General features: G+C 36.9%; 6 protein-coding genes across 7 annotated transcripts; 2 read left to right on the forward strand and 4 right to left on the reverse strand.

Annotated features, from left to right (window-relative positions):
• Positions 1 to 304: 304 nt before the first annotated feature.
• LOC106298641 (sm-like protein LSM8) lies at positions 305 to 2340 on the reverse strand. The gene is made up of 6 exons (XM_013734774.1): positions 2244 to 2340; positions 1905 to 1957; positions 1758 to 1798; positions 1592 to 1666; positions 714 to 766; positions 305 to 627 (listed from the first exon to the last, which is right to left on the reverse strand). Exons 2-6 carry the CDS (start codon positions 1939 to 1941, stop codon positions 537 to 539), a joined length of 297 nt encoding a protein of 98 aa, XP_013590228.1. The 5' UTR covers positions 1942 to 1957; positions 2244 to 2340; the 3' UTR covers positions 305 to 536.
• Positions 2341 to 3725: 1385 nt separating this feature from the next.
• On the forward strand, positions 3726 to 8256 carry LOC106300467 (auxin response factor 8-like). 2 transcript variants are annotated; one of them, XM_013736616.1, is made up of 15 exons: positions 3726 to 3852; positions 3963 to 4268; positions 4353 to 4465; positions 4596 to 4694; positions 4786 to 4842; positions 4914 to 5069; positions 5140 to 5224; positions 5360 to 5450; positions 5519 to 5683; positions 5767 to 5889; positions 6004 to 6079; positions 6269 to 6416; positions 6700 to 7583; positions 7656 to 7846; positions 7927 to 8256. In XM_013736616.1, exons 2-15 carry the CDS (start codon positions 4226 to 4228, stop codon positions 8027 to 8029), a joined length of 2334 nt encoding a protein of 777 aa, XP_013592070.1. In that variant the 5' UTR covers positions 3726 to 3852; positions 3963 to 4225; the 3' UTR covers positions 8030 to 8256. The 2 variants fall into 2 exon arrangements, with proteins under 2 accessions (XP_013592070.1, XP_013592069.1); XM_013736615.1 differs by lacking the exon at positions 3726 to 3852 and having other exon boundaries at positions 3860 to 4268.
• A 458-nt stretch (positions 8257 to 8714) lies between these two features.
• LOC106296492 lies at positions 8715 to 9653 on the reverse strand. The gene has a single exon (XM_013732630.1). The coding sequence runs from the start codon at positions 9491 to 9493 to the stop codon at positions 8936 to 8938; it is 558 nt and encodes a 185-aa protein (XP_013588084.1). The 5' UTR covers positions 9494 to 9653; the 3' UTR covers positions 8715 to 8935.
• Positions 9654 to 13091: 3438 nt separating this feature from the next.
• On the reverse strand, positions 13092 to 14485 carry LOC106298007 (glutathione S-transferase T3-like). Its single transcript, XM_013734114.1, has 3 exons — positions 14399 to 14485; positions 13337 to 13846; positions 13092 to 13277 (listed from the first exon to the last, which is right to left on the reverse strand). Exons 1-3 carry the CDS (start codon positions 14483 to 14485, stop codon positions 13092 to 13094), a joined length of 783 nt encoding a protein of 260 aa, XP_013589568.1.
• Positions 14486 to 17261: 2776 nt separating this feature from the next.
• On the forward strand, positions 17262 to 22240 carry LOC106299868 (probable metal-nicotianamine transporter YSL7). Its single transcript, XM_013735878.1, has 6 exons — positions 17262 to 17643; positions 20058 to 20221; positions 20306 to 20403; positions 20491 to 20625; positions 20696 to 20885; positions 20971 to 22240. The coding sequence occupies exons 1-6, from the start codon at positions 17262 to 17264 to the stop codon at positions 22069 to 22071; spliced, it is 2070 nt and encodes a 689-aa protein (XP_013591332.1). The 3' UTR covers positions 22072 to 22240.
• Positions 22241 to 22300: 60 nt separating this feature from the next.
• On the reverse strand, positions 22301 to 26793 carry LOC106299863 (helicase sen1). The gene is made up of 8 exons (XM_013735872.1): positions 26659 to 26793; positions 26338 to 26434; positions 24642 to 26243; positions 23678 to 24002; positions 23147 to 23601; positions 22718 to 23061; positions 22524 to 22646; positions 22301 to 22450 (listed from the first exon to the last, which is right to left on the reverse strand). The coding sequence occupies exons 2-8, from the start codon at positions 26422 to 26424 to the stop codon at positions 22369 to 22371; spliced, it is 3018 nt and encodes a 1005-aa protein (XP_013591326.1). The 5' UTR covers positions 26425 to 26434; positions 26659 to 26793; the 3' UTR covers positions 22301 to 22368.

The raw sequence follows: 26793 nt of genomic DNA on the forward strand, positions 1-26793 counted from the left end.
AAATAAAAATAATAAATACTATAATAAAAATGACTAGAAGACAAGAATAGATCAAGTGAAGTAAACTGTAGAAATGATTTACTTTCCAAAATTTCTTCTAGTGAGCTTTAGAGATATAGAATCGAAGATATTAATTCAATCGTAAACATTAAAATTTGAGATTGTCAATTTTCTAACGATTATAAAAAAAAATAGTCATACAACAAATAAAATACATCTTCCATTCTGTACTGTAGCTTTTTCATATTAAAAACGAACACTTTAATTGGTTCATTTGCATTTGATTAGTGAGTTTCCTCAAATAAGTTTTGTATTCGCTTCAGCCTTCAAGGATTGGAATAAAAAAGCTCCCGAAAAACATTACGGAAACCTGGTTTAGAAGATAAAAATTATCTCTCACTAGGATCGCAAATGAAGTCTAAAGCGTTTGACATAGAACCTTAGGATAGACAAAGCACACAAACTCCAAGACAAACTAATCCAAACTGTTTGCAATCTTTCTCTTCTGTTTAGTACTCGTCATAACTATTTTTCAATCAATGCACGACGGGTTTCAAAGGATGAGCCCTCAGTTTCGAAAAATCCAGGCTAGCATCAAGCTCCTCGTCCAGCTCCCCAATAACACCTCTGATCAAAAACATATAACACAAAACTTTTATTAAACAAAAAAAAATCATCAAGACGATAATGTGAGCAGGGATGAGTCTTTTTACATGTTGTCGCCTCTGATAATGTACAAACCCAACACATGTTGTTGTACTCCTTCCTGAAAACATCAAGACACGTAAAACATCAACAACACTTTAAGAGAGGTCCTAGTGCTCATTAACTGACCTTGTTTAGGTTTACAATAGACAGTAATGGAGGGTAATTAACAAGAAACTAAAGACACAACTCATTTGAGATCACGTGCCTTTTCTCCGTTTCCTAACATGTTTTAATTACACACTCACAATGAATACTGGACTCACCTAGAAGGCTAGAACTTCTAGCGAATGAACTCACACTTTTCTCATCTAATCATAACATTTGACGAATCACACTATTCACTAGTACTAAATCAATATCAATGTAGGGTTGTAAGCTCCATCGCCATATCCGTACTGGCAAATTCACACTACCTGAGGCCAATTATTTTTTCTGTATCCACCATTCTCTCACAAAACAAACTACTGCACGGACCAGCCTGTCTAAAATGTCAGAATATGTTTGTTCCACAATGTAAAGCTAGAAATCAAATGACCAATACCGGATGAAGAGGGATGCTCTGACAAAGAACAAAGCTAATCTCGCACAATCTATTTCTAGTATTTAACTCCACACAAGACGTAGTAGCCACTTAACTGAAAGTGAAGGATGCACAAGCCATTCTAAAATGGAGTGAACAAAGTTACACAGGTCATGAAATATCCATTTCTTTATGGAGAGAAGTACTTATATCCATTCAATTTGGTAAAATTTAAAATGAAAAAAAAAAAAAAAAAAGGGTTAAACCCGGGTCTATTAAAGACACATACCTAATCTCCGGGTGGAGGTACAGAAAATTTAAAAAAAAAAAAAAAAAAAAAAAAACAGGAATCAGAAGCTTTACCTTAGTGGAGAAGACGCGTTCATGAGATTCATCCAGGATTATATTAGTAGCCTGGTCAAAACCTTTCAGAACTCCCTAATAAGCAAAACAACAGTGTTCTTTTTGCTAAGTTACTTGCTTTTAAAATCAATATAACAAAATAGAGAGAGAGAGAATAATAACATACCACAATGTTGCGTCCATCGTTGGTAATCACCGAAATAATCTCTGCAGCACCAATCCAAAAGATAAGATTTTTCAGACAAATGATGCGACAGAAGATCAAGAAGTGGCAAAAAAAAAAAAAAAAAAAAAAATCGAAAAGACAACTTACGATCGACAAGAGACTCAAGTCCAGTAGTTGTCGCCATGCTACAGTTGAAAGTCCTGAAAAGGTTACAATGATAGTTCAGCAGGAGTTTCATCGAACACTTGGTGGGCATTACGGATAACAAACATAAATCAACAGAATCCGGATAAGAACCCAGAATTACGAGAAAAAAACAAAGATCATTCCAGCATAATTCGACACCCTTCCTTTCGAAAAAGAAAAAAAAAATCTTAAAGGGAAGGAATCAAAGGAAAACGAATGTAAATTTGGTTATAGCTCATGGAAGAGGGTTCAACAGTATTCAGGACACGTATGAGGAAAACGAGAGAGAAAAGATTCTACCTTTGCTGCTTCTGAATCTAAGCCCTTTTCCTCTCAATGTTAAATCCCTAATTAAAACTCGGGTTTGTGTTTTCTTAGATTATTAAACCCGCCTTTGAACCGGTGATCCATATAAAATCCAATTCGAATTAAATTAAAAATCATCAATTTAAAAACACAATAATAAATGAATTTTTATATTGACTTAAATTTTCATTGGTTAAAAATCTTTTACTAATATAGTATTATATAATAAAATTTATTAATTTATTTGTTTATATCTCATTCATAAGTATCAGTGACTGGGCGATCCAAAAAATAATTAGATTGTGTCTAAATTCACTTTAAATACATTGAATAACTTACCATAAACAAATCAGAATCTTTTAAATCCAGATCCATGGATAAACTTAGATTAATCTTCGAAAGGAAGACATATGTTAGTCTTTTTGATTGTTCTACAAATCGATAGGCGGGCTGACCAGAGCATCTCCAACCTATAACACTATTTATTGTCAAAACCACACTATTTTAATGTAGTTTTAACACTAAAAAATGTTTTTTTCTAACCACAACACTAAACTTCACAATAAAAGTTATTTTATAATATTATATATATTTAACTATTTATTTATCATTTATTTAATTATATATTTTATTAATAAAATAAGTAAATAGTATTATAATGCGGTAAATAGTATTATATTGCGGTGAATAGTATTATAGTGTGGTGAATAATATCACACCAAATTTAATGTAAAATTATAGTGTGACATTAAAATAATATGATTTTTGTAGTTGGGTTGGAGAGGTTTTAGTGTAAAAATTACACTAAAATAGTATTTTGAGTTTGGTTGGAGATGGCCTAAGTCGAACATTTAAACAGATTTTTTTAGAAAAATTAGTTTGAAAAAATTGTTTGGCTCATGTTCAATTTGCCTAAATCATTAAGCCGACGCATACGTGATTTTTTTAACGTTTAAACCCGATTTAAAAAAAAAATTATGAAAAAATTGTTTCGCTAATATCAGATTCGCCGATTAGGCCAGCACCTAGACATCTACACCAATTTTTAGAACACCCGTTTTTCCACAGATTTTCAAAGGGAATTTTCAAATAAAAACTTATACCTATGTAGCCAAACGAGTTTAATGCCGTGGAGACAACTTCAAATAGGAATTTCCATTAAATTCACTCACTTACTAATTATATCAAATCCGTGTGTGTGTTTTTTTTAATATTATTTGTTTTCAATTTTATTAAATGTTAATTTATAAATAGAAATTAATTCCTAACACATAATTTTACTAACGAAGTTTTTTTTGAACTCTGTCTTCTTACCAAAATTTTCATCTCATTTCTTTTATTAGAAATAGAGTGAATAAGAAGTCTATAATACCAAACTGACTTTATGACTCGTGACTCGTTTTCGACCGCTTATCCGCTATTACCCATCCAGATAATAGACAGCCCCAATAAATAAAATGTGAAAGAAACCTCTCTCTCTCTCTCTCACCCATCTCTTTCTCTCACCTGTCTCTTTCTCTCTCTCCCTCACTACAGTTCCAAGGTCCTTTTAGACAGTGACGGAAACTGCTTCGGAGCTGATTTTAATTCCACTGAAAGCGATGTGAGACATCTCTTTTCCTTATCTTCTTCCTCCTCTACTCTCTCCACAAATATCTGACCGCAAGTTTTTTTTGTTCTTTCTCTTGTCTCTTCCTCCAATGTTTTCTGCAGTTGAGTGTTCCAATGCGTATCTGTAGCTCTGAAGACTGATTTCAAGTTGTCAGAAAATGGGTTCTCTCTGATTCGACTGTGAGAGCAGAAAGTGTGAGTTTTTCTTTGGGGGGGTAAGGAGAAGAAGGAGATGGAGAAAGAAGAGTTTGTCTTGCTAGACCTGAAGATTTATAGTTGGTGTAGTAGTTGGAAGTGAAGAAATTTGTACGGACAATTAGGGCTATTTGCTAATTTCATTTTAGTTTTAATTTGGTGTGTAAAACATGAATCTTTCATCATCTGGGTTTGGTCATCAGAGTCATGAAGGTAAAGTTTAAACTTGTCTCTCTTGCTTTTTGCTTTTAGTACTTGGCGTTTCAAAGAGTCTGTTTTTGTTTCTGTAAACAACAGGAGAGAAGAAGTGTTTGAACTCTGAGCTATGGCATGCTTGCGCTGGACCATTGGTCTCTCTTCCATCATCTGGTAGCCGTGTTGTCTATTTTCCTCAAGGTCACAGTGAACAGGTTCTCTATCTCTAATCTTTAATTTTGTTTTTGTGTGTGTTTTCCTCTTTGAGATTTTTTTTGTTGCATTAAATGATTTTGGAACTTGCAAACAAGTCACAAGCTAAGGAAGCCTTTATTCTATTTATAGGTTGCTGCTACGACTAATAAGGAAGTGGAAGGTCACATACCCAATTATCCAACTCTACCACCACAACTAATTTGTCAGCTCCATAATGTTACTATGCATGTGCGTAGTTTTGTTAGTTCCCTGTCCTTTTCTCTTGGGATGTTGTGTTTCGTAAGTTTATGGGTCTTTTTTGGTTTTTTATATTTTTTAGGCAGACTTGGAGACCGATGAGGTGTATGCTCAAATGGTACTTCAACCATTGACACAGGTAACACACAAGAAATGGTTTCAGTATTTGTTACAATGCAATGGTTTTTTTGAGCTGTTATTGATTTTTAGGAGGAGCAGAAGGATACATTTGTACCGATTGAATTGGGAATCCCAAGCAAGCAACCTAGCAATTACTTCTGCAAGACGCTGACGGCTAGTGATACTAGTACACACGGAGGGTTCTCTGTTCCTAGACGCGCTGCTGAGAAAGTCTTTCCTCCATTGGTGAGTACTTCTAATTAGCATAGTGGCTAATACTGTGAGATATGTTCTGAGATGTCTCGCGTTGCTGCAGGATTACACACAGCAGCCACCAGCGCAAGAGTTGATTGCAAAGGATCTCCATGACAATGAATGGAAGTTTAGGCATATCTTTCGGGGTAGGTTTCACCTTTCTTCTTTTTGTACATCCTTTTAACTACTTATAGTTGCCTTGTCTGCTTGGTTTTAATCCTTTTTTGGCTATTAAAGTAAAATATCTTAGAAAAAAAAGATTCTTCACTTGTGTGTTGCAGGACAGCCCAAACGGCATCTGCTTACTACTGGATGGAGTGTCTTTGTCAGTGCCAAGCGACTCGTAACGGGAGACTCTGTCATATTCATCAGGTCTTAACTCCTCTCTTTTTAATTCGTTATGATTACAAATATTATAACCTTTATTTCTTGCTTTTCAGGAATGAAAGGAATCAACTCCTTTTGGGAATACGTCACGCCACTCGGCCACAGACTATTGTACCATCGTCTATGTTGTCTAGTGATAGCATGCATATTGGACTCCTCGCTGCAGCTGCTCATGCGGCTGCTACTAATAGCTGTTTTACTGTGTTTTATCATCCAAGGTTGAACAACAGCTTCTTCCTCCTCTCTCAGTTTCTTACAATGCCTACACTGAAAAACATTGTCTCTTTAATGCTCTCATCAGGTCTAGCTCATCTGAGTTTGTGCTACCACTTCCTAAGTACATTAAAGCTGTTTTTCACACGCGTATTTCGGTTGGCATGCGCTTTCGTATGCTCTTTGAGACAGAAGAGTCTAGTGTTCGAAGGTAAAGTCACTTCGAAAAATGCAATTTCTACCTTTTCTGCTTGAGAAAAAAATTATCAGTTTGTCACACAACTGTTTCATATTCTGACAATGAAGTGGTGTTTTTTTTTTTCAGGTACATGGGTACTATAACTGGCATCGGTGATTTGGATTCTGTTCTTTGGCCGAACTCTCATTGGCGGTCTGTGAAGGTAAATCATATTTACACGCTTTGGTTTATAACAAGAAATCATTATTTACAATAATCTGACGATATATCCCTCATCTTGTTTCCATAATTAATCTGATATTCTTTTTCAATAATTAAGTTGCCTTTAAGCTGAGAACTTTTTTCTTAAAACTTCATTTAATATGAAAGATATAAATATTATTTGATGAAGGTTGGTTGGGATGAGTCGACGGCTGGAGAAAGACAGGCAAGGGCTTCTTTATGGGAGATTGAACCTCTTACCACTTTTCCCATGTATCCATCACTCTTTCCTCTCAGGCTCAAGCGTCCTTGGCATCCTGGTGCTTCCTCATTTCAAGGTATACACCATTGGCTCTTGGATCTGCGTCCCTTTTTACTCAAAACATACAGGATATTAGACAATCAACTATTCATTTAATGTCTTATGAGCAAAGTTGTAGATGGAGTCTAACTTTCTACATATGGAAGTCTTGCATGCAAATAGTGATGCAGATGTGATAATGTAGTTGTGAGTATGCTAGGATTCTAGATTCTTATGTCAGATTAGCTTTAAGAGAAGAGAGCCTTGGGTTGCATAACTCATTTTAGGTAATTTACACAACTCATGTAATGTTGTTACAGATAGCAGAGGTGACCTAACATGGCTTAGGGGTGGAGCTGGAGAGAACGGATTGCTTCCCTTAAACTACCCGTCTCCTAATGTATTCCCATGGATGCAACAGAGGCTCGATCTACTAGGAACCGATCAGAATCAGCAGTACCAAGCAATGTTGGCAGCCGGTTTGCAGCTAAACTTCGGAGGTGGTGGTGGTGATCCTCTGAGACAGCAGTTTGTCCATCTCCAAGAGCCAAACCACCAATATCTTCAACAGCAATCAGCTCCCATCATCCACAATTCAGATTTGCAGCAACATCACCAACAGCAGCAAATGCCACGTCATCTTCTGCAGGCTCAGCCGCAGATTCTGACTGAGAACATTCCTCAGCAGAATATGTCACAAGAAGTTAGTAACCAGGCACAACAACCTGACCGTGTGTGGCAGCATTCTGATTTGCTTTCACCTTCAGATTTTACCAACAAGTTCACATCAGCGGCTAGTAATCCAGTGCAACAACAAAACTTGACCCTTCAAGGCTCTGGAGATAGTAGTAGCCACCTGTTGAATTTCTCTATAACTGGTCAGTCTGAGCAGTTACCGACACAGGATTGGTCTCTAAAACACTCTCATCATCCTGAAACCAACTATTTTTCTGAGCCATTGTCGCTTGGACAAGCCTACGGTAGAGCAAGTCCTTCCTCTCTGGAACCTCCTCCAAGTACCCAAAACCTCTCTCTTTTCGGTGTTGATTCGGACTCTGGACTTTTCCTCCCAACCACGGTTCCTCGTTTTGGTGGTGATACCTCCTCAATGCCACTGGCAGATTCTGGATTTCAGAACAATTTGCAAGAAACTACCGAGTTAGCAGCACATGGGGTGGTTGAACACACAAATAACTTTGTTAAGGTGCTGTGTTTTTTGTCTGACTTTTTTCCATCCATTGGTTTGTTTTTATGTAACATTAATTGTATGGTGAAGGTGTATAAATCTGGATCGGTGGGGAGGTCACTGGACATATCACGGTTCAGCAGCTATAATGAGCTGAGAGAAGAGTTGGGTAAAATGTTTGACATCAGAGGGTTGTTGGAAGACGCCTTTAGATCAGGCTGGCAGCTTGTATTCGTGGACAAGGAGGATGACATTCTTCTTCTCGGCGATGATCCTTGGGAGTTAGTTCTCTTTCTCTTCCTTCCTTTTCTTCCCTTCATATGTTCTCAAGTGTGATTGAAAATGGGTGAAATTTATGCAGGTCATTTGTGAATAGCGTTTGGTACATAAAGATACTGTCGCCAGATGATGTTCACAAAATGGGTGAACATGGGTCCTTCCCACAGAACCTCACCCATTTCTGATTGATCTATCTCGTTTGGGGGCATCATCACAATGTTTCCCTTGCTTTTATCTGTTTGAATGTGTCTGTATGAACGTATCATTTCGCAAGTACACTTGGTCTGTACGCACCGTCTTAAAAACATATGTTTCTTTGGTTAACTCGTCTTGCTGTAATAATTAGACTCTTCTGTTATTGTAATGCCCCTGTGCTACTTTTTATCAGGCTTTATAAACATAGTTTAGTCAATAGCGGAAATGAAATTATATGATTTGAAAGCAAAATCTGAAGTTGGGAACTCTGAAGGAACTGATGTTCTTGGAGAAAAATTAAGGCATAAAAAAACTACAATCAAACTAATAGAAAGGGACAAAAAGGATTCATATCTGAAAGTCGGTATCAGGATAGATCACTGATAGACTAGAGTTAAACCAAGAAGCAAAAGGTTGAGAGGGACAGATCCAGAAAAGAAAACCATCTAACTGTTTCTCCACTTTCAAAATGATACACGCTTTAAGGCTCTAGACATACAAAAAGATCATCACTAAACTGTCATAAGCAATACAAACTAATCAAATACATATTGCGACTTACTTAGCGAGTCAGCAAGACAATAAGAAATGGAGTGTATCATCTCCAAAACGATCCACCACATGGGTGACGAGATAATGAATAAAAATCTATCTGCCTATCTCTGAAGACAAGAGTAACATCATAATCACACTTTAAATTATAAACATCCACAAACACAAATCGTAAAGCACTGATAATATTTCATCAGTATATATATATATAAAATAGCTATAGATAAATCCATAAAAACACTCGAATTTAACTGATAATCAACGCGACATAGATAGACGTAATATGTAGAAACTAAATTCACGAAAGGTCTGTTTTGGTAATTAGGATAGGAAGAGCCTCGAATTTAAGCAGCTTCCTTGACAGGATCAGGGATCTTGACGTAACCCAGCTTCTTCAAGCTAGCTGCATCGGACTCCTCGTTCTCGTAATCATCCTCCTCGAAATTGTACCCATGGCGATTCACAACCAGGGCCCACACGAGGTACATGGTCGCCGCGGTCAAGGCGCCGCATCCGACTCCGAACAAGAGAGCCATCACGACGCTGAGGATGTCCCTCGTGCGATCTTTGACGTTCTCGGAGACGAAAGGGAAAGACGGCTGAGAAGGACGATTCTCCTGGATCTGAGGCTTCTCGGAAGGGAGGATTCCGTGGCGGCGATTGACGAAGAAAGGGACGGTCGGGTTGGGGCTGAGGCGGCGGATCGTGAAGACGGTGACGAATCGGGTCGAGGGGAGGTCGGATTGGGGATCGAGGTTAGGGTTTTCTGGGGTTATCGAGAGGGAATAGGAGGAGATGAGGAAGGTTTTGCAGGGACGTGCGGAGGTGGTGGAGATTGAGAGGGAAGAGACGGTGATCGCGACGAGGAGGAGGAGGAGGTAAGAGGATGAGGACGACGCCATTGTTGTTGTTGTGTGTATCGTCTTTGACTTCTTCTTCTTCCTGCTTTGGAATAAAAGATGCCAGAAGATTCGGCGGAGATATTATTATTAACAAGCCCCTCTATTATTGTGTTTAACCATAAAGACTACTTAACGTTAGACACATTTTCCGTCAATGTTCGAAGCTTTACGTCGTCAACGTTACATTGGGAACGTCGGGTTTGTTTTTCTCTTTTTTTTTCTTTTCTTCAAAGAAAATTCCATAACGTAACCCTACTATCACATGACTTTTTATGTGGTAAATCCAAGCTAATTGATGAGCTCAACTTTGGTGGTGGGGACAATAACAAGAACAAGTGTGTAAGCGTTCAAATTTCTGTTTTAAATTTTTTATATGTGAATGTTTACTCGTAGCATGTTTACGGGAGAGTTTTAGGTTGGGATTCTTAGTGTAATATAAAAAATTGTCTGTTAACTTTTATAGTTAAAAGTTAAGAGACAGTTTTTTATATTCCGTTAACAACCCGAACCTAAGAACCCCCAATAAACATGCTTTTAGTGATTACAAAAATATTAATTTATCGGCCAAATGTGAATTGTTTAAGACATCTACAAGCCGCTTTACAGTTTACTACAAAAAAAATAACAAATATTCTAATCTCACTTTATGTTACACCCCCCTAAAAGAGTAAACATCAATAAATAGAATAATAATTTCATTGTTTATTTATTACTTCATTTATTATTTCATTATTCATCTGATGTTTATAGTAAGATTGGAATAAACTTAACTCCATTACAAATTATTTTATTTTAGAAGGTTTTACATTGCAAATACTCTCAGAAATGAATGAGTATCAGCCAACTATTCACGTAGATTATCGATATGATTTAAATCTGGTGTTATTCAATGAATGATTTAAATCTAATTTTGAAAATCTAGTGTTATTAAACTTCAGATGATTTAAAAAAAATACAGGGTTTGTTTTTCTCTTCTTTTTTTCCTCAAATGAAAATTCCACAATGTAACCCTACTATGATACTATCACATGACTTTTTATGTGGTAAATCCAAGCTAATTGATGAGCTCAACTTTGGTGGTGGGGACAATAACAAGAGCAAGTGATGTAAGAGTTCAAATTTCTGTTTTAAATTTTATATGTAAATGCTTACTTAGAACATGTTTATTGGAGGGTTTTTTGGTTGACATTCTTTAGAGCATCTTTATCCCACAACTCCATAATGGGTTTCTTATTTTTTTAATAGTATTTAATGAATAAAGTTGGTTAAGAGACTTGGTTAAGAAACTTGAGCTTTTTATGCCTCCATTGCAAGTCTCTTATTTTGGGTTTTTAAAAATAAAATAATATTAAACATTTTTTTATTAAAATTAAAAAATTTTAATTACATAAAACATAATAAAAGATAATATTTTAAACAAAGACTTTTAAATAAAAACATGAAAACAAAGATTATTACAATAAACGAGAATTATTTGAAAGAAGCATGGGAGATCAGTTGTTTTCTTCATCACGTCCAAATTTTTGCCAAATATGTTCAACCAAATTATCTTTCAGCTGTTGATGCATTTGTCTATCACGAATTCTTGTTCGAACACCCATCATATTAGCGATATTTGTAGGGATATCTGTAGAATACGTGAGATCGACATGTGAACTTCCGTTGTCTTCTCATTGTTGGAACTCTGAAACATCAAATTGAGTGTATCCATCTCGTTCGTCTTCTACTATCATATTATGGAGTATGATACATGCTCTCATAATCTTCCCAATTTTGACTTTATCCCAAAACAACGCCGGATTTTTAACAATGGCAAAGCGAGCTTGCAAGACTCCAAAAGCACGCTCGACATCTTTTCGGACAGCTTCTTGACGTTGGGCAAATAAAACTGCTTTCGGCCCTTGTGGTAGTGGAATAGATTGGATAAAAGTAGTCTATTTCGGATAAATACCATCGGTGAGATAGTAAGTCATATGATACTCTCTTCCATTGACATAGAAAGTGACTTGAGAAACTTGACCTTTTATTATGTCATCAAAAACAGGTGAGCGATCAAGAACATTGATATCATTTAAGGTACCTGGAGGTCCAAAAAACGCATGCCATATCCAGAGATCATACGAAGCAACCACCTCTAACACGATTGTTGGTTTACCCGAACCACGAGAATATTGCCCTTTCCAAGCGGTGGGACAATTCTTCCTCTCCCAATGCATACAATCGATGTTTCCTATCATCCCGGAAAATCCACTATGCTCTCCAATATCAAGTAGGCGTTGAAGGTCAGCCGGTGTTGGTCTTCTTAGGTACTCATCGCCGAATAAATATATTATTTCTTCTACGAAATTTTGTACACATAACCGAGTAGTTGTTTCACCGAGCCGGAGGTATTCGTCGACCGTATCAGCCGCAGAACCATATGCCAAGACACGAATGGTTGCAGTACACTTTTGAATAGAAGAGAGACTATTCCTTCCGATACCATCTTTCTTTTCCCGGAAGTATTGAACTTCGTTGGAGATTCGATCAACAATGTGCATGAACAACCGCTTGTTCATTCTAAAACGTCGTCGTAAGAAATTTTAAGGATACGTAGGAGTTTCACTGAAATAATCATTCCATAAACGATTATGCCCTTCTTCACGATTTCTTTCTATATAAGCTCATTTTTTTCTTTGTTTACTTGCTTCTTCTTGATAACCAATGACTAAATTCTCTAAGGTTTGATCAAAATATTGATCAAACGTATCATCAAGTGATTCTTCAAAAGGGTTTTGAGAAGAAGATGTCATATTTGTGATTGAAAAGAGAATTTTTTTTGAATAAGTAATCTTGGTTTGGTAAGAAGAGGGTAAATGGCTTTGATCTTGGGTTGATAAGAAGTCGGGAAATTATTTTGTGATTTGGCGATGACTTTGTGATCAAAGATGACATTGTTTTTGAGAATGAGATTTGAGGATTTTGTGTTTGGTGAGAAGGAGAAGGAGATAATAAGATGTTGGAGAAGGAGATAATAAGAGGTTGCAAACGATTCGATGAGAGCAGATGATATTGTTTTTCATTCTTATGTTTGGTGAGAATGAGAGAATGCAAACTATATAGAAAACATTGGCCAAGTTCGTGATACAACACAACAACAAACAGTCCGTGATACACAAAACACAAGTACAAAAGTTATACAACCCGTGATACACTAAACAACAAGAACATGACTCAATGAACTGACACTCTTCTTGACCGGTGACACTCTTGTGAAAAAAGAAAACAGTCCATGACAAGTGACGCCAATGCTACACGCCAATGCTCCACTTGTGACCAACAACAAGTTCAGTACAAGTGACGCCAATGCTCCATGCCTGAAAGAAACAAGAAGATGAATCAATAACCAGATTGCTTAAATCAGAGACATAAATATCTCAAGAACAATGACCAATGAGAACATAAATATTACAAGAACATAGAACACGAGCAAGAACAAATAGAGAACTAGTTCAGTTAACCTAAAACAAAGAACCTAAAACAGAGAACAAGCAACAACAAATTAAGTTAACCAAAAATAAATAGAGAACTAATTCACTTAACCTAATTAGCCATCAACTCAAGAATGAGCTTCTTCTTCATCACCTAGTGGTCCTTGCTTTGCAATCAGACTGTCAAGTAGCTTAATCTTCCCAAGCCTCTCCTTTGTATCCAAATCCGCCTTCTTGATGCTCCACATCATCTGAAATTCAAAGATCTCCTTCCCCTCAACCACCGACTTCTTCTTCCCCCTGGCTTTTGCTGCCTTAACACCAGGGGGTGGGTCGTTCCGTCATCATCTACAACAGCATCATTATCTTTTACAGATTCGCTTGCTGAATGAGAACCATCATCAAACTTCCTCCTTTTGTTGTTGCTTTCATTGCCACACCATTTCTGGTTATTTCGAAACTCCTTCCACGCATTCTCAGGTGTAAACTTCTTCTTATAGTTGTTGTAGAAGATCTCGTGAGCATGTTTCAGAACATCAGTCTCATTTTGGCCGCTTGTCTTCTCTCTTGTTGCAGCTTCGTACGCTCCACTAAACTTGGACACAAGATCATTGATCTTGTGCCAACGTTGCTTGTAGTGGCTTCCTTCTCTCTCTTCACCGGGTGCAACCTTCGGACTGGCCGTATAGTATGCTGCAATCCTTGACCAGAAGGCACCAGAACGTTGCTCATTCCCTACTAGAGGATCTTTACTGGTGTTTAACCAGGAGGGGATGAGCACCACATCATCTGATGGCATCCAAGTCCTTCTTTCTCTACGCTCTATACGCTTCTCTGTACCATCTTTCGAAGCTTCACTACAAGAAGAACCGAAGACAGGAACCTGTGATGAACAAGGTTCAACACTGCCTTATACTAAACGAAAGACACTGTCTTGTTGGCTATTAAGAAGCTCAACAAAGTTGGCTGTGTGCGCATATGGAGTAGAATCCATATCCGGAATTGGAGAGAAGAAGATGAAAAGAATGAGAAGATGATATCTCCAACAGAAGAAGGAATGAAGAAGGAAGGCAGATGAAAAGGAAGAGATTAAACTTAAGAAGATGAAAAGAAAGAGAACAAGGAATGAAGAAAGAAGGCAGATGAAACTTAAAGCTCATATTTAACTCTAAACATACATCACAGCCAACCAAATGCATTCATCACAACCAACCACCCTAAACGACTTGACATTTATCCACCACATTCAACACACTTGAACTACGATTTTCTATCTAAGCATCAGTTCTATTTATTATACACAACCATAATCCTACACTAAGCAAAGCATTAATTACAATCGACACTAACACTAACCTAACTGCAAATTCAATTATTTTCATAACAGAAGCTAATTCTCCATTCATTTCATTCCATTTGCGAGAGTAACACTAACCTGAGAAGCAATTGAAGACCTTTGTTTGATGAAGCTTCCTCGTGTCTCTTTCCACAGAACATAGCAATAGCCATTTGATCCCTCCATCTCACCACGAAAAGACAGAAACAATTAAATCGAATCAACAGAAAGCAAACCAAGTGAAAATTGATAAACTTCCATCAAACAAATCACAATTGGTCAACAAATCGAAAGAACAAACGAGAATCAAAAACAAAACCAGACACAAAATATTTGATCTCTACCTAAAATCCAAAACAACAATCAAATAGGAAACAACAGAAGCTTTACCTGAGCCATACGAGGAGAGCCACCGAGTGAGACCTCCACCGCGGTCGACCAGAGCCACGGAGAGACAGAATCGAACCGACAAACACACAAAACTTGCAATCAGAACCAGATTAAGCCTAATCTAAGACATGCATAATATAAAAGAACATAACAATACCTTTTCCGTTTAGATTCGAGGAGAGCCGCAGAGAGATATCGGTCCGTCGCAGTCGAGGAGACTCGCGGAGCGGGAGAGAATCAGCGTTCTTGTCGTCGACAGCTCGCCACTGAGAGAATGCGGTCGCTCGCCGTCGAGGAGACCCACAGAGTGGGAGAGAATCACCGTTCTTGTCGTCGACAGCTCGCCACCGAGAGAGAGCGGTCGCTCGCCGTCTCGTCGAGGATCCACGGAGAGAGAGAGCCGCAGAGCGATTCCCCTTCTCTCGATCGGTTTCGAGACAGAGAGAGAAAGAACCGAAGCAGCAAAACATCGAACTCGTCTTCACCTCTCCTCTCTCCTCTATTTTCTCAACACGTGGCGCTAAGCGACATATGTAATTTAGCCTAATTAAGATACGCCTCTTAAGCTTAATTTCTTTTTTGATTTTGTTTTAATTGAAAAAAGGCCTAAGAGACCCACTATTAACTACCGATAATGATGCTCTTAGTGGAATATAAGAAATTGTCTCTTAACTTTTAACTAAAAATGTCAAGAGACAATTTCTTATATTCCGCTAAGAACCTGAACCTAAGAACCCCCAATAAACATGCTCTTAGCGATTACAAAAATATTAATTTATCGGCCAAATGTGAATTGTTTAAGACATCTACAGGCCGCTTTATAGTTTACTACAAAAAAATAACAAATATTCTAATCTTACTTTATGTTACACCCCCGTAAAAGAGTAAACATCAATAAATAGAATAATAATTTCATTGTTTATTTATTATTTCAATTATTATTTCATTATTCATCTCATGTTTATAGTAAAATTGGAATAAACTTAACTCCATTAAAAATTATTTTATTTTAGAAAGTTTTACATTGTAAATACTCTCAGAATTGAATAAGAATCAGCCAACTATTCTTATAGATTATCGACATAATTTAAATCTAATGTTATTCGGTGAATGATTTAAATCCAATTTTTAAAATCTAGTGTTATTTAACTTCAGATGATTTTAAAAAAATATGGGGTGTGTTTTTCTCTCTCTTTTTTTCCTTAGAAGAAAATTCCACAATGTAACCCTACTATGCTACTATCACATGACTTTTTATGTGGTAAATCCAAGCTAATTGATGAGCTCAACTTCGGTGGTGGGGACAATAACAAGAACAAGTGATGTAAGCGTTCAAATTTCTGTCTACATTTTTTAATGTAAATGTTTACTCAGCGATTACAGAAAATATTATCAGCCAAATGTGAATTGTTTAAGGCATCTACAAGCCATTTTATTATTTAATACAAAAAATAACAAATATTCTAGTCTCACTTTATGTTACACCCAATAAAAGAGTAAACATCAATATATAGAATAATAATTTCATTGTTTATTTATTACTTCATTTATTATTTCATTATTCATCTCATGTTTATAGCAAGATTAAAATAAACTTAACTCCATTAAAAATTATTTTATTTTAAAATAAAAATGAAATTTTACATTGCAAATACTCTTAGAAATGAATAAGAATCAGCCAACTATTCACGTAGATTATTGACATGATTTAAATTTGGTGTTATTCAATGAATGATTTAAATCCAGTTTTTAAAATCTAGTGTTATTCAACTTGTAAAGATTTTAAAAAATCTTTGTATTTAAAATTGATTTCAAATCATTTGTGACTCATGTAGAAATAATTGAAAATCCATTAGCTAAAAATTATACATTGAATAACATATCCTAAGCTTTAACACTGAATATTATTTTTGATTACTTATATAATTAGACTCTTCGAAATTAAGGTGATTACAACATATAAAACATGCTTTCCAATTAATAATACCAAAATTTTGAGATTTTTTATTTTAAAGATATTTACTATTTAAGTTATTTAAAAAGAAAATTAGAACACAATTACTAATTAATAAAATAAAGCAAAAATAGTAATAATGAAAATTATTTATAATAATTAAATTCACTAAAAATATATGAGTAATTTTTTTTTTTTTTTGTGAAATTAACATGAAAAGGACAATGTTACGTATGACTTTGAAAAGAACACTAAAGAGAGTTTTTATTGCGATTCAAAATCTAGATTTATAAATTATTGGAAGTCATCCTGTTTCTATGAGTACTACTACTAAATAAAAATAAGCTAAAATGTAAACGGGGCCAAATAGTGAAAATGTTAAACCGGATCTCTACTCATTAGTAAAGACGTGGCCCGTGTGTACAGAATCGGTGTTTAGAGAAAATAGAGCATTGACTACAAATATAGAATGTGAAACAGATTCGCTCTCTTTCTCACACATGTTATAGAAGAATCAGTTTTCGATTTCCTCCTCAATAGCCGCTTTTCTCTCCTCAGATTCTCTTTATAAAACAAACCTTCTCCTCTCTCCCTCTCTAGGTCAGATCCGAGTTAGTTATGGAAGTCGAGCGAGCCAAGAAAGACGACGATCTCAACTCCGCAGACGGAGGAGGAGGATCCGCCGAAGAAGTCTCCGTCGAGAGGATCTTCGAAGAGAGCGCCGACGCTCCTCCCCCGTGGCAGAACCAGCTCACGTTCAGAGCGATGATCGTGAGCTTCATCCTCTCGATCCTCTTCACCTTCGTGGTGATGAAGCTGAACCTCACGACGGGGATCATCCCCTCGCTCAACATCTCCGCGGGGCTGCTGAGCTTCTTCTTCGTGAAGACGTGGACGAAGATACTCAACAAAGCTGGGATTCTGAAGCAGCCGTTCACGAGGCAGGAGAACACCGTTATTCAGACGTGCGTCGTCGCTTCCTCCGGCATCGCCTTTAGCGGTACGTTCATTTTCTCCGATCAAACTCTGTTGTTTCCTTTAAAAAAAAAATAAAAAAATTGATAGTTTTCTTTGGTGAGTAGATAAAGTTGAAATCTAGTGGATTTTCTTAGGTCAGCTGAATCGTAACGGATTCCAACTCGTTCTTGTCACCGTCTATATTTTTTTACCTTTTTCCGGCTCTGTGAAAAGACAGATAATATCCTTTTGTAGTTTTGTGGATTTTTTTGAGTTATTTATTTATTCTTAATTTAACTATTAAGTCACGTGTTATGAACATGTGGTGAAAATTAGTTGTTAAAATATCTTCTTCTTTTTCATTTCTGACGTCAATTGTAAAAGATATTATGAATATTTATTACTATTTTCAATTTAAATAATATTTTATACTAAATGAAATAATTATAAATTATATAATTTTCTCTTTAACATATCTATCAATGATTTTAAACATACGAATTACTTTTAAAAATTATTGACACTACTTAGGTAGGTCCGCATTAGACTAGTATATTCATATAGTTAGCATAATTATCCAGATTAAAAGTTTATATAGTTATAGTTAAATTTTAAAATAAAAAATAATTAAATTTTAATTTATTTTCTTAATATGTGTACAAAGGAAACAAATTTATTAATTTAAAACATAAAAAGTAATAAATATTTTTGTATAGGCGTATTTTCTGCTAGTACTTACTAAATGTATTTTTTGGAAAATGCCAAATTTAATGTAAGTGATGTTACATTTAAAATCGGAGAGCAATGTTAAATGACTTTGTGATAACATTAAAAGATATCTACACGGCAAGATTATTAGGTCAACTAGATCTTTTGTTTGCATATGATTTCGGCGCTTTATAAGGAAGTTCGGTTTTTGCATTTACATTTATTTTAGAAATAAAATTGTGGCTTAGCTATTTTTATAAGCCACATTTATCTTAAATAAGGACTTTAAAATTGTGCCTTTTCTATGGAGTCGGGTTTAAATTAAGTTTAGTAAAACTAAATATTAAAATAATTAAAAATAGTGATTTTAAGAAATTATCTAAAATATAATATTTATATTATATGTATATTAGTTATATGTGTTTAATTTAACATTTTTTAATTAAATGATGTGAAAAAACATTTTGTTATTAAAGAAGTGAATATTATCTAAGGTTGTTTGCAATAGCGCATTAAATTTAGTATGATATTGTGATTCAATACTACTAGATAGTTTGTTACTTTGTTTGATTAAGAAAAAGAGTACTATTAGATAGTGTGATTTTTAGTGTTTAGTAGAAAAGGTTTTTATGAAAAGTAGCACTTTATTAAAATAAAGTTTTTGTGTTTGGTAGAAAATTATCTAAGTGAAGCCATGACTTTCCAAGTAAACAGGAGTTGGAAAGGAGTTGACTTGCTAGTTGTTCAAAAAAAAAAAAAAAAAAAAAAAACTATACATGCATTCTCTTTTGATCTAGACTATGCCAAGATCAGTATGATAGAGGCAATAGTCAAAAAAAAAAAAAAAAAAAAAAAAGGAGTTGACTTGCTGTGTCCACCACCACCATGTGTGGGCAAATGGGAACATGTAGTAACGTAGAGTGGACTAGATGCAGTGATGTACACACGTCATCCTTAATTTCAATTAAGCAACAGGATTAGATCACTAATTAAGTAGATGGGATTATATTTATTATATTTTAGTTTGTTTTAAACTAAAGTCACTAATCCACATCTAAAACATTAACTATTCAACACTAGATCTTAATAAATAATCTAACTTACCATATAAATATTTTTAAAGTGTTTAATTATATATTTAATATGTGCATTCAAGTTAAATAGTAAAACTTTATTTACTTGTTGAAAATTGTTAAATGATAAATGCAGTAAATATGCTCTTAATGTGAGCTTTCTTAGATCCAAAATTGTGTAATTGTATATTAAATTTATAATTCATATATATCATGTCAACGTTGCTTTCCTGTTTTGTGTGTGTCCACTGTCCACCATGTGTGCCAAATGGGAACAATTAGTAACGTAGAGCTGGCTAGATGTGTACACACATGATCCTTAATTTAAACTAATCGAAAGGATCAGATCACTGATTAAGTAGAGGGAATTCGAGTTATGATTGGATTTTGCTTTGGTTTTTAATTAAAGGAATCAGTTTACATGAAACGACGTTAATTTTTCAATTAAAAACTAGTTATTTCGTATATGAATAAAATTTTGTTTAAAGGGGTTTGTATATGTTAGTATGAATAAAATTACAAGTGATATAATACTCAATAGTTGAAAGATTTATAGTTCTGTCATGATGTGAGATATTAGGATCCTCTGCTTTGTGTAATTGCTATCATAACCTGTATGTGAAGATCCTCAACTCAACGCTGCTTGTTCGGTTTGACTTAATATTTTGTGATACAGGAGGGTTTGGTAGTTATCTCTTTGGGATGAGTGAAGTTGTTGCTAAACAATCACCCGAAGCTAATACTCCTCTCAACATAAAGAATCCTCATTTGGGTTGGATGATTGGATTTCTCTTTACCGTTAGCTTTCTCGGTCTCTTTTCTGTTGTTCCCCTTCGAAAGGTACGTCCTTAATTTACATCTCTGGTCACATTTGAAATACATTTTTGTAGCAAAAAGTCTTATCTACTGAAATTCTGTTTTCAGATCATGATAGTGGACTTCAAATTGACATATCCTAGTGGTACTGCAACTGCTCATCTCATCAACAGCTTCCACACACCTCAGGGTGCCAAGCTCGCAAAGTAAATAATCTTTCATACTCCTCAATGTTACTACGAGGTTTTTCTTCTCTGAATACTGATGATCACATTCTTTTTCGAATAACACAGGAAGCAAGTGAGAGCATTGGGAAAGTTCTTCTCATTCAGTTTCTTATGGGGTTTCTTCCAATGGTTCTTCACTTCTGGTGACGGCTGTGGATTTGCTAACTTCCCTACATTTGGTCTCGAAGCCTATGAAAACAAGTACGTCAACTTTTCACAATTGTTACGACTTGAGCTTAATTCTTATTTTCTGTGAATATCATCAAAACAGGTTCTACTTTGATTTCTCGGCTACATATGTTGGTGTTGGAATGATATGTCCATATCTAATCAATGTGTCCCTTCTCGTTGGATCAATACTATCATGGGGCGTTATGTGGCCTCTCATAGGTGCCCAAAAAGGCAACTGGTACTCTGCTGATCTTAGTTCAACTAGTCTCCACGGCCTTCAAGGCTACAAGGTATGATCACTCTCCCTCTCTCTCTCTCTCTCTCTTTTCTCACAAAGTTCCTTGACATTTACTATTTTTTCTTTCAATGCACCAGGTGTTCATAGCCATAGCTATGATCCTCGGTGACGGTCTCTACAACTTCATCAAAGTCCTAGGCCGCACCATCGTTGGTCTATACAAGCAGTTCAAGAACAGAGACGCTCTTCCCGTAAACGACCGGTCACCATCAAACACCGTAACCATTTCTTACGACGACAAACGAAGAACAGAGCTTTTCCTCAAAGACAGAATCCCCTCATGGATCGCTGTAACCGGTTACGTAGTCATGGCCATAGTCTCGATCGTCACAGTCCCCCACATCTTCCCTCAGCTCAGATGGTACCACATCTTGACCATGTACATAATCGCTCCCGTCCTAGCCTTCTGCAACGCCTACGGTTGCGGACTCACCGACTGGTCCTTAGCTTCCACTTACGGCAAACTCGCCATCTTCACCATCGGAGCTTGGGCTGGTTCAGCCAACGGAGGCGTCTTGGCGGGACTCGCGGCTTGTGGTGTCATGATGAACATTGTCTCCACCGCTTCTGATCTCATGCAAGATTTCAAAACCGGTTACATGACGCTAGCTTCCCCGAGATCAATGTTCTTGAGCCAAGCGATTGGTACAGCGATGGGCTGCGTCATCTCCCCTTGCGTCTTCTGGCTATTCTACAAAGCCTTTCCCGACTTCGGTCAAACCGGGACCGCGTACCCCGCGCCATACGCGTTGGTCTACCGAAACATGTCGATACTCGGAGTTGAAGGCTTCTCTGCTTTGCCCCAGCACTGCCTCATGATATGTTACATATTCTTCGCAGCGGCGGTGTTTGTGAACGGTGCGAGGGACGCCGTGGGGCCTAACTGGTCTCGGTTCATCCCTCTGCCCATGGCTATGGCGATTCCGTTTTACATCGGAGGTTACTTCACGATCGATATGTGCGTGGGGAGTCTCATTCTGTTCGTGTGGAGGAAGCTGAATAGACCAAAAGCTGATGCTTACTCTTCAGCTGTTGCTTCTGGTTTGATATGTGGTGAAGGTATATGGACGTTACCAAGCTCTGTGCTTGCTTTAGCTGGTGTTAAGCCTCCTATCTGCATGAAGTTCTTGTCTGGCGCTACCAATGTTAAGGTTGATTCTTTCTTAAACCCTTCTTAAACTGTGTTTTCTTTTCATTTGTTATCCTAGAATTATTTTTTTTTCTTTCTATGGTTCTTTGTCTATCTTTCTTAGTTTTAATTGTTTTAAGTTTGTGGTTAATATCATTCTACTCGATGAATGGATTTATTGGTTTTAAAAACATTCTTATTTTGAGTCAAAAACTTGATACAGAAGTTGCCATTCTATATGCTACCAAAAAGAATTTGTACAGATGAGTTCTTTAAAAGTTAAAACTCATTCAGACCAAAAAAAAACACTAAAGGCAGATACAGTCCTCATACGAGGAAAACCATGTCACAGAGTAATTGAGGAAAGAAGATGGCTTAACCGGTCTATTTCGATATCCTCTTCTTCTTTTTCATCTTCCAGAGAGTCACTACACGCCACAAAGGAACCAGTGAGAGTTTGCTCAAATGTACTTTAATTATGTGTGCACATATATAACTTACTTTGGTTGTTCAGAAGTCATCATTTCTGCCGCAAGGTTGGGTGATCCAAATGTCTCATCCATAACGTCGCTTCCATTTGCACTTGTAGACTCTAAAGACCATCGCAAGGGTACAACTATGTCTCTGAATCGATCAATGTGAAAGAATCAGTGTTTGACTTGTTAGGAACGTTCTGTCAGAAAACTGTCACTCACCCACTGATACATCTGGCTCTGCACTTTTCCACCTCGTCTCCTGTATATTTCATATGGTGTACCTTTAGACTTTTAACAGCTTCATAAGCATCAGATGATGGCACAACATCCCATATCTTCAGAACTTGGTTATATTCAAACTCTTCCTTGACAATCTCTACAGACCAAATCAGCCTTAGAACATCATCGATCTTGCTTTGTTTTATCAAACTATCTCTCTCTGACTCTTCTTCTTTATGGAGCCAACCCTGTGATATCTTTTCTAAGAAACTCTTGATCTTCCTGTACATCTCCGGGTTCTTAATCTCTCCCACAGATTTCTTGAACTCGTCGCTGAAGCAAACCTGTTGAAACAAGCAAAACCAGAGTCAGTCTCAAAGAACCAAAAGCTAAAAAGAACACAAAAATCAATGTTCATCCATCCATCACCTTCCATCTTGATTTGTTCAGTGGTGTATCAAGCTCGATTTTCGCGGTATCAATAATAGCACGAGCTAATGACTCGTCTTCTTCAACATTATAAATACAGTCACGCTTTCTCGCGTCTTGTATCAGATACCTCCACACAGACTTGCTATTCATCATAGTCGCCTCGTTTCCAAGTATCCATAAACAGAACCTTGCTCTAGTGAGTAACACATTTGTTCTTCTTCTGTCTGCAAGAAACCCAACTCTTCCAATACCATTGGACCTAACAGTTGAAACTATGATTATATCCTCCTCACCTCCTTGAAACCCATCCACTGACCTAATCTTCAACGAAAACAGTCCTCCTGCATCACCTCCACTACATGTCTCCTGAATCTTTTCTTGGATTGCCATTACTTGAGACTTATAAGGTGAAATAACACCAACGCTTATGCGTGTCTTTGTTCTCTCCGAAACTGCATTCAAACATTAAAAGCTAGCTTCATTGAGAGACAGAGAGAAAACAACATTTTCATTCAAAAGAGAGTTCACCTTGGAGAAGGTTAGCTATTATATCCGAGACAACAGCAACCTCAACGTTGTTTCTCAGACTACGTCCTTGGCCATACTGTTCTTCACCATGTGCTATGTTGATGAAAGAGTAGGGACCATACATTTTGCCAGGAAGATATTGCTTTGTGTAGTTTCTTTGCTTAACCGTTGGAGCATCTTGAATCTGCATTCCATAGAACTCTCTGTTTGGGAAGATGCTTATCGATGGATGCATCCTGTATTGGATGTTTAGCAAGTACTTCTTGTGTTTAAGAATGGCCAATCTTTCAAATAGACTTCTCCCAAATCCTGCCTCCAAAGCAATCTGTTTAGTGTTGTTATAGGTAAAATGTTAGTTATAGGCAGTGTTTTTAAAACTGGACCGACCCCATGGTTGGATCAGGTTTCGACTATGAACTGGTCATGTAGCCAGTGGCGGAGGTAGGAAAATTTGTCAATGGGGTCAAATTCATAATGACCATGTATCATAGGGATCAATTTACTAAATTTTAGATTATTTTCCCAGATTTTCAAAGAAATATACATGTAAATTTTTTTTTATTTATAAACTCACATGGGTCAATTGACCCAGATGCTAACAAGGTAGTTCCACCACTGCATGTAACTGGGTTGGGTCTAATATTTGGTTCGACCATGAACCGGATTGAATTTCAAAGTTATTGAACTAGATGAAAATCATTAAAACTACCAAAAATCCATCAACTAAACAAAGAAAACTAGTTTATGCTTATAATTTTTATTTTTGATATTTATTTATATTTTAGTTATGTATCATATTTACTAACATTACTTTAAAATTTATATATTTAATCAAGTTTAAGCCGGTCGGATCATATTGAACCCAAATATTTATCCGGTTCATTTTCCGGTTCGGTTTTAAGAACATTGGTTATAGGAGAATGACCCAAGCTGGTTATTTACACAAGCTGAGCAGGGAGCATACCTGGCTTTCGACCATTGCAGGAAGTTGTTTCTCATCCCCAATCAAAATCGAATGCTGGATTCCTGGAAGCAGGAGAGGAATGGCTGTCTCACATTCTTTTAACTGAGCAGCTTCGTCGACCACAAGAAGCTGTATTGGTTGTCCAGTGTATAGCCTTGCAGAGCATGACGCTGTAGAGAAAAGCAGACAAGCGTGTCCCAAGCAAAGCTCTCTAATAAGATGCCTATCACAACCACCTGGAAGTGTGGATATTTCAGGGATCAATCTCAACAGCTTTAGATAATAATCTTCTACTCTGTCACTCCCTATTCCATTAACAGCGAGGATTGATTTTAGTCCTTCACCACTCACACCTTCTGAAATTGTAGCGTCTTTGACAAGGTCAATAGATTCATACATACGCGTTGCGGCTTGTGTTGAGAGCAAAGCAGTAGGCAAATGCGTGCATAAACTTGAGAAAGCAAGCTCCAGATCTTTCCTAAGTTCACTGAACCTCTCTGGTAGATATTCCTGAAACGATTTAGAAACATTGTCTTTGCTTTTCTCCAAGAACTGATTATACTGTCCTTGTGGATCCTCGAGTAGACGTATCATTGAACTGATACAAGCTCTCCACCCGTAAAACGGCAAGAAACACGGGTAAAGCTTATCAACGCGTTCGTCAATGAAGAAGTCAACGAGATCTTTCCTCTCTTTGATCTTCATCCTCTCCCCGTTCCCAAACAAAACCACATCTCCAAGACCGTAGCTACCGATCTTTAAAGACTTAGAGACTAGTTTGACAACTCTCGACGCCACTTCGAGAACAGAAACATTCGTTGGAGTACAAGTCAACGTTCTGCATCTCGCGTTCAAAAGCGTGAACAGAAGTATACTCGTTGTCTTGGTCTTCCCTGTCCCCGGTGGACCCCAAATCAGTTTGATGGTGTTCCCATGGCGGCATCTTCTAACGTCCAAACAGCTCAGTATTGCATCTTCCTGTGAAGGATTCAGGTTCAGGAAACGACTAGGGACAAGACCGTCACTCTCTCCAAATCTACACGGAACGCAAACTCCATCATCATCAGTGTTGTTTCTCCGAAGGACTGTTGAGAGAAGATTCAAGTTCCCACCTTGTAAACCAAGATGCAGTGAGTGCCAGATACGAACGTTGGTGGTTATGTTAGTCATATAAACACCAAAAAGGCTTTCTCTCTTCTCGTTCTTTCTCATTTGATGAAGGTTCTCAAGCAAAAGTGGTTTTGAAGCTAAGATAGTGATAACATTAGGCCTGTCTGGATCTGCTTTACACACTATAGCAACTACATAAGGCTCGTTGGTAATGTTGAAGCCGTCAACACGATTAGGCCTTTTATCTGTAAGCGCAATGAGATCTTTTGGTATCAGTGACGACTCGTCGGTGCTCAAATGCACTTTATAGAACAAGTTATTAGGAAGCTCGAACTCAGCTGTTGGGGCAATGTAGGTGATTTCAACCACAGGGGACCGCCACAATGTCTTTATGCTGGACGATAAAGCAGCGTGTGTTTCTTCGATAAGTGAAGGGATAAAGGACTTGAAGTAGTCTGAGGTTGAGTCGAACTCAGTAGGAATCGTACCCACCTGTTTGAAACCAAATCAAATACAGAACATCAAGCAAATCAGATTGTCTTGTGTCTTAAAATCGACAAGAAGAAAAGGGAATATAAAACAGAACCTGTCCTTTATAAAGATCCACATCGAGTACTTCTTCAAGAGACCAACATAGCACGAGATCGATCAAGTCTCTTCCTTCAATACGCATTTTGCCAACTCTGAAAAATCAAAAGGAAAGAAAGAATCGATTTTTTTTTTTTAAAACCCCTAATCATTAAACCCTCAAAGTCTCAAACTTTACACATAGCGAAGCAAAAGAACGAGACCCATCAATCATCGCAAGTTTTTTATTTGTCTGGTGAAAACAAAAGTCTATAGCTTTTTGCGATTTGAAACCCTAAAACTCTGCGTTGCCTAGAACCATCAAAACCCTGAAGCTTACTTTGATTTTGTTACTGCTGTGAGGTTGAATACTGCGAGAAGAAAGGGTTGCTTTTCTGAGGCGCAAACTATGGTTTTTGTGTTTGGGTCTGTGTGTTTGATAGAGGAAGGAGATGGGAATTGGAGGGAAAGCTGA

The sequence above is a fragment of the Brassica oleracea genome, chromosome C6 (assembly GCF_000695525.1).
Source record: "Brassica oleracea var. oleracea cultivar TO1000 chromosome C6, BOL, whole genome shotgun sequence".
Lineage (NCBI taxonomy): Eukaryota > Viridiplantae > Streptophyta > Magnoliopsida > Brassicales > Brassicaceae > Brassica > Brassica oleracea.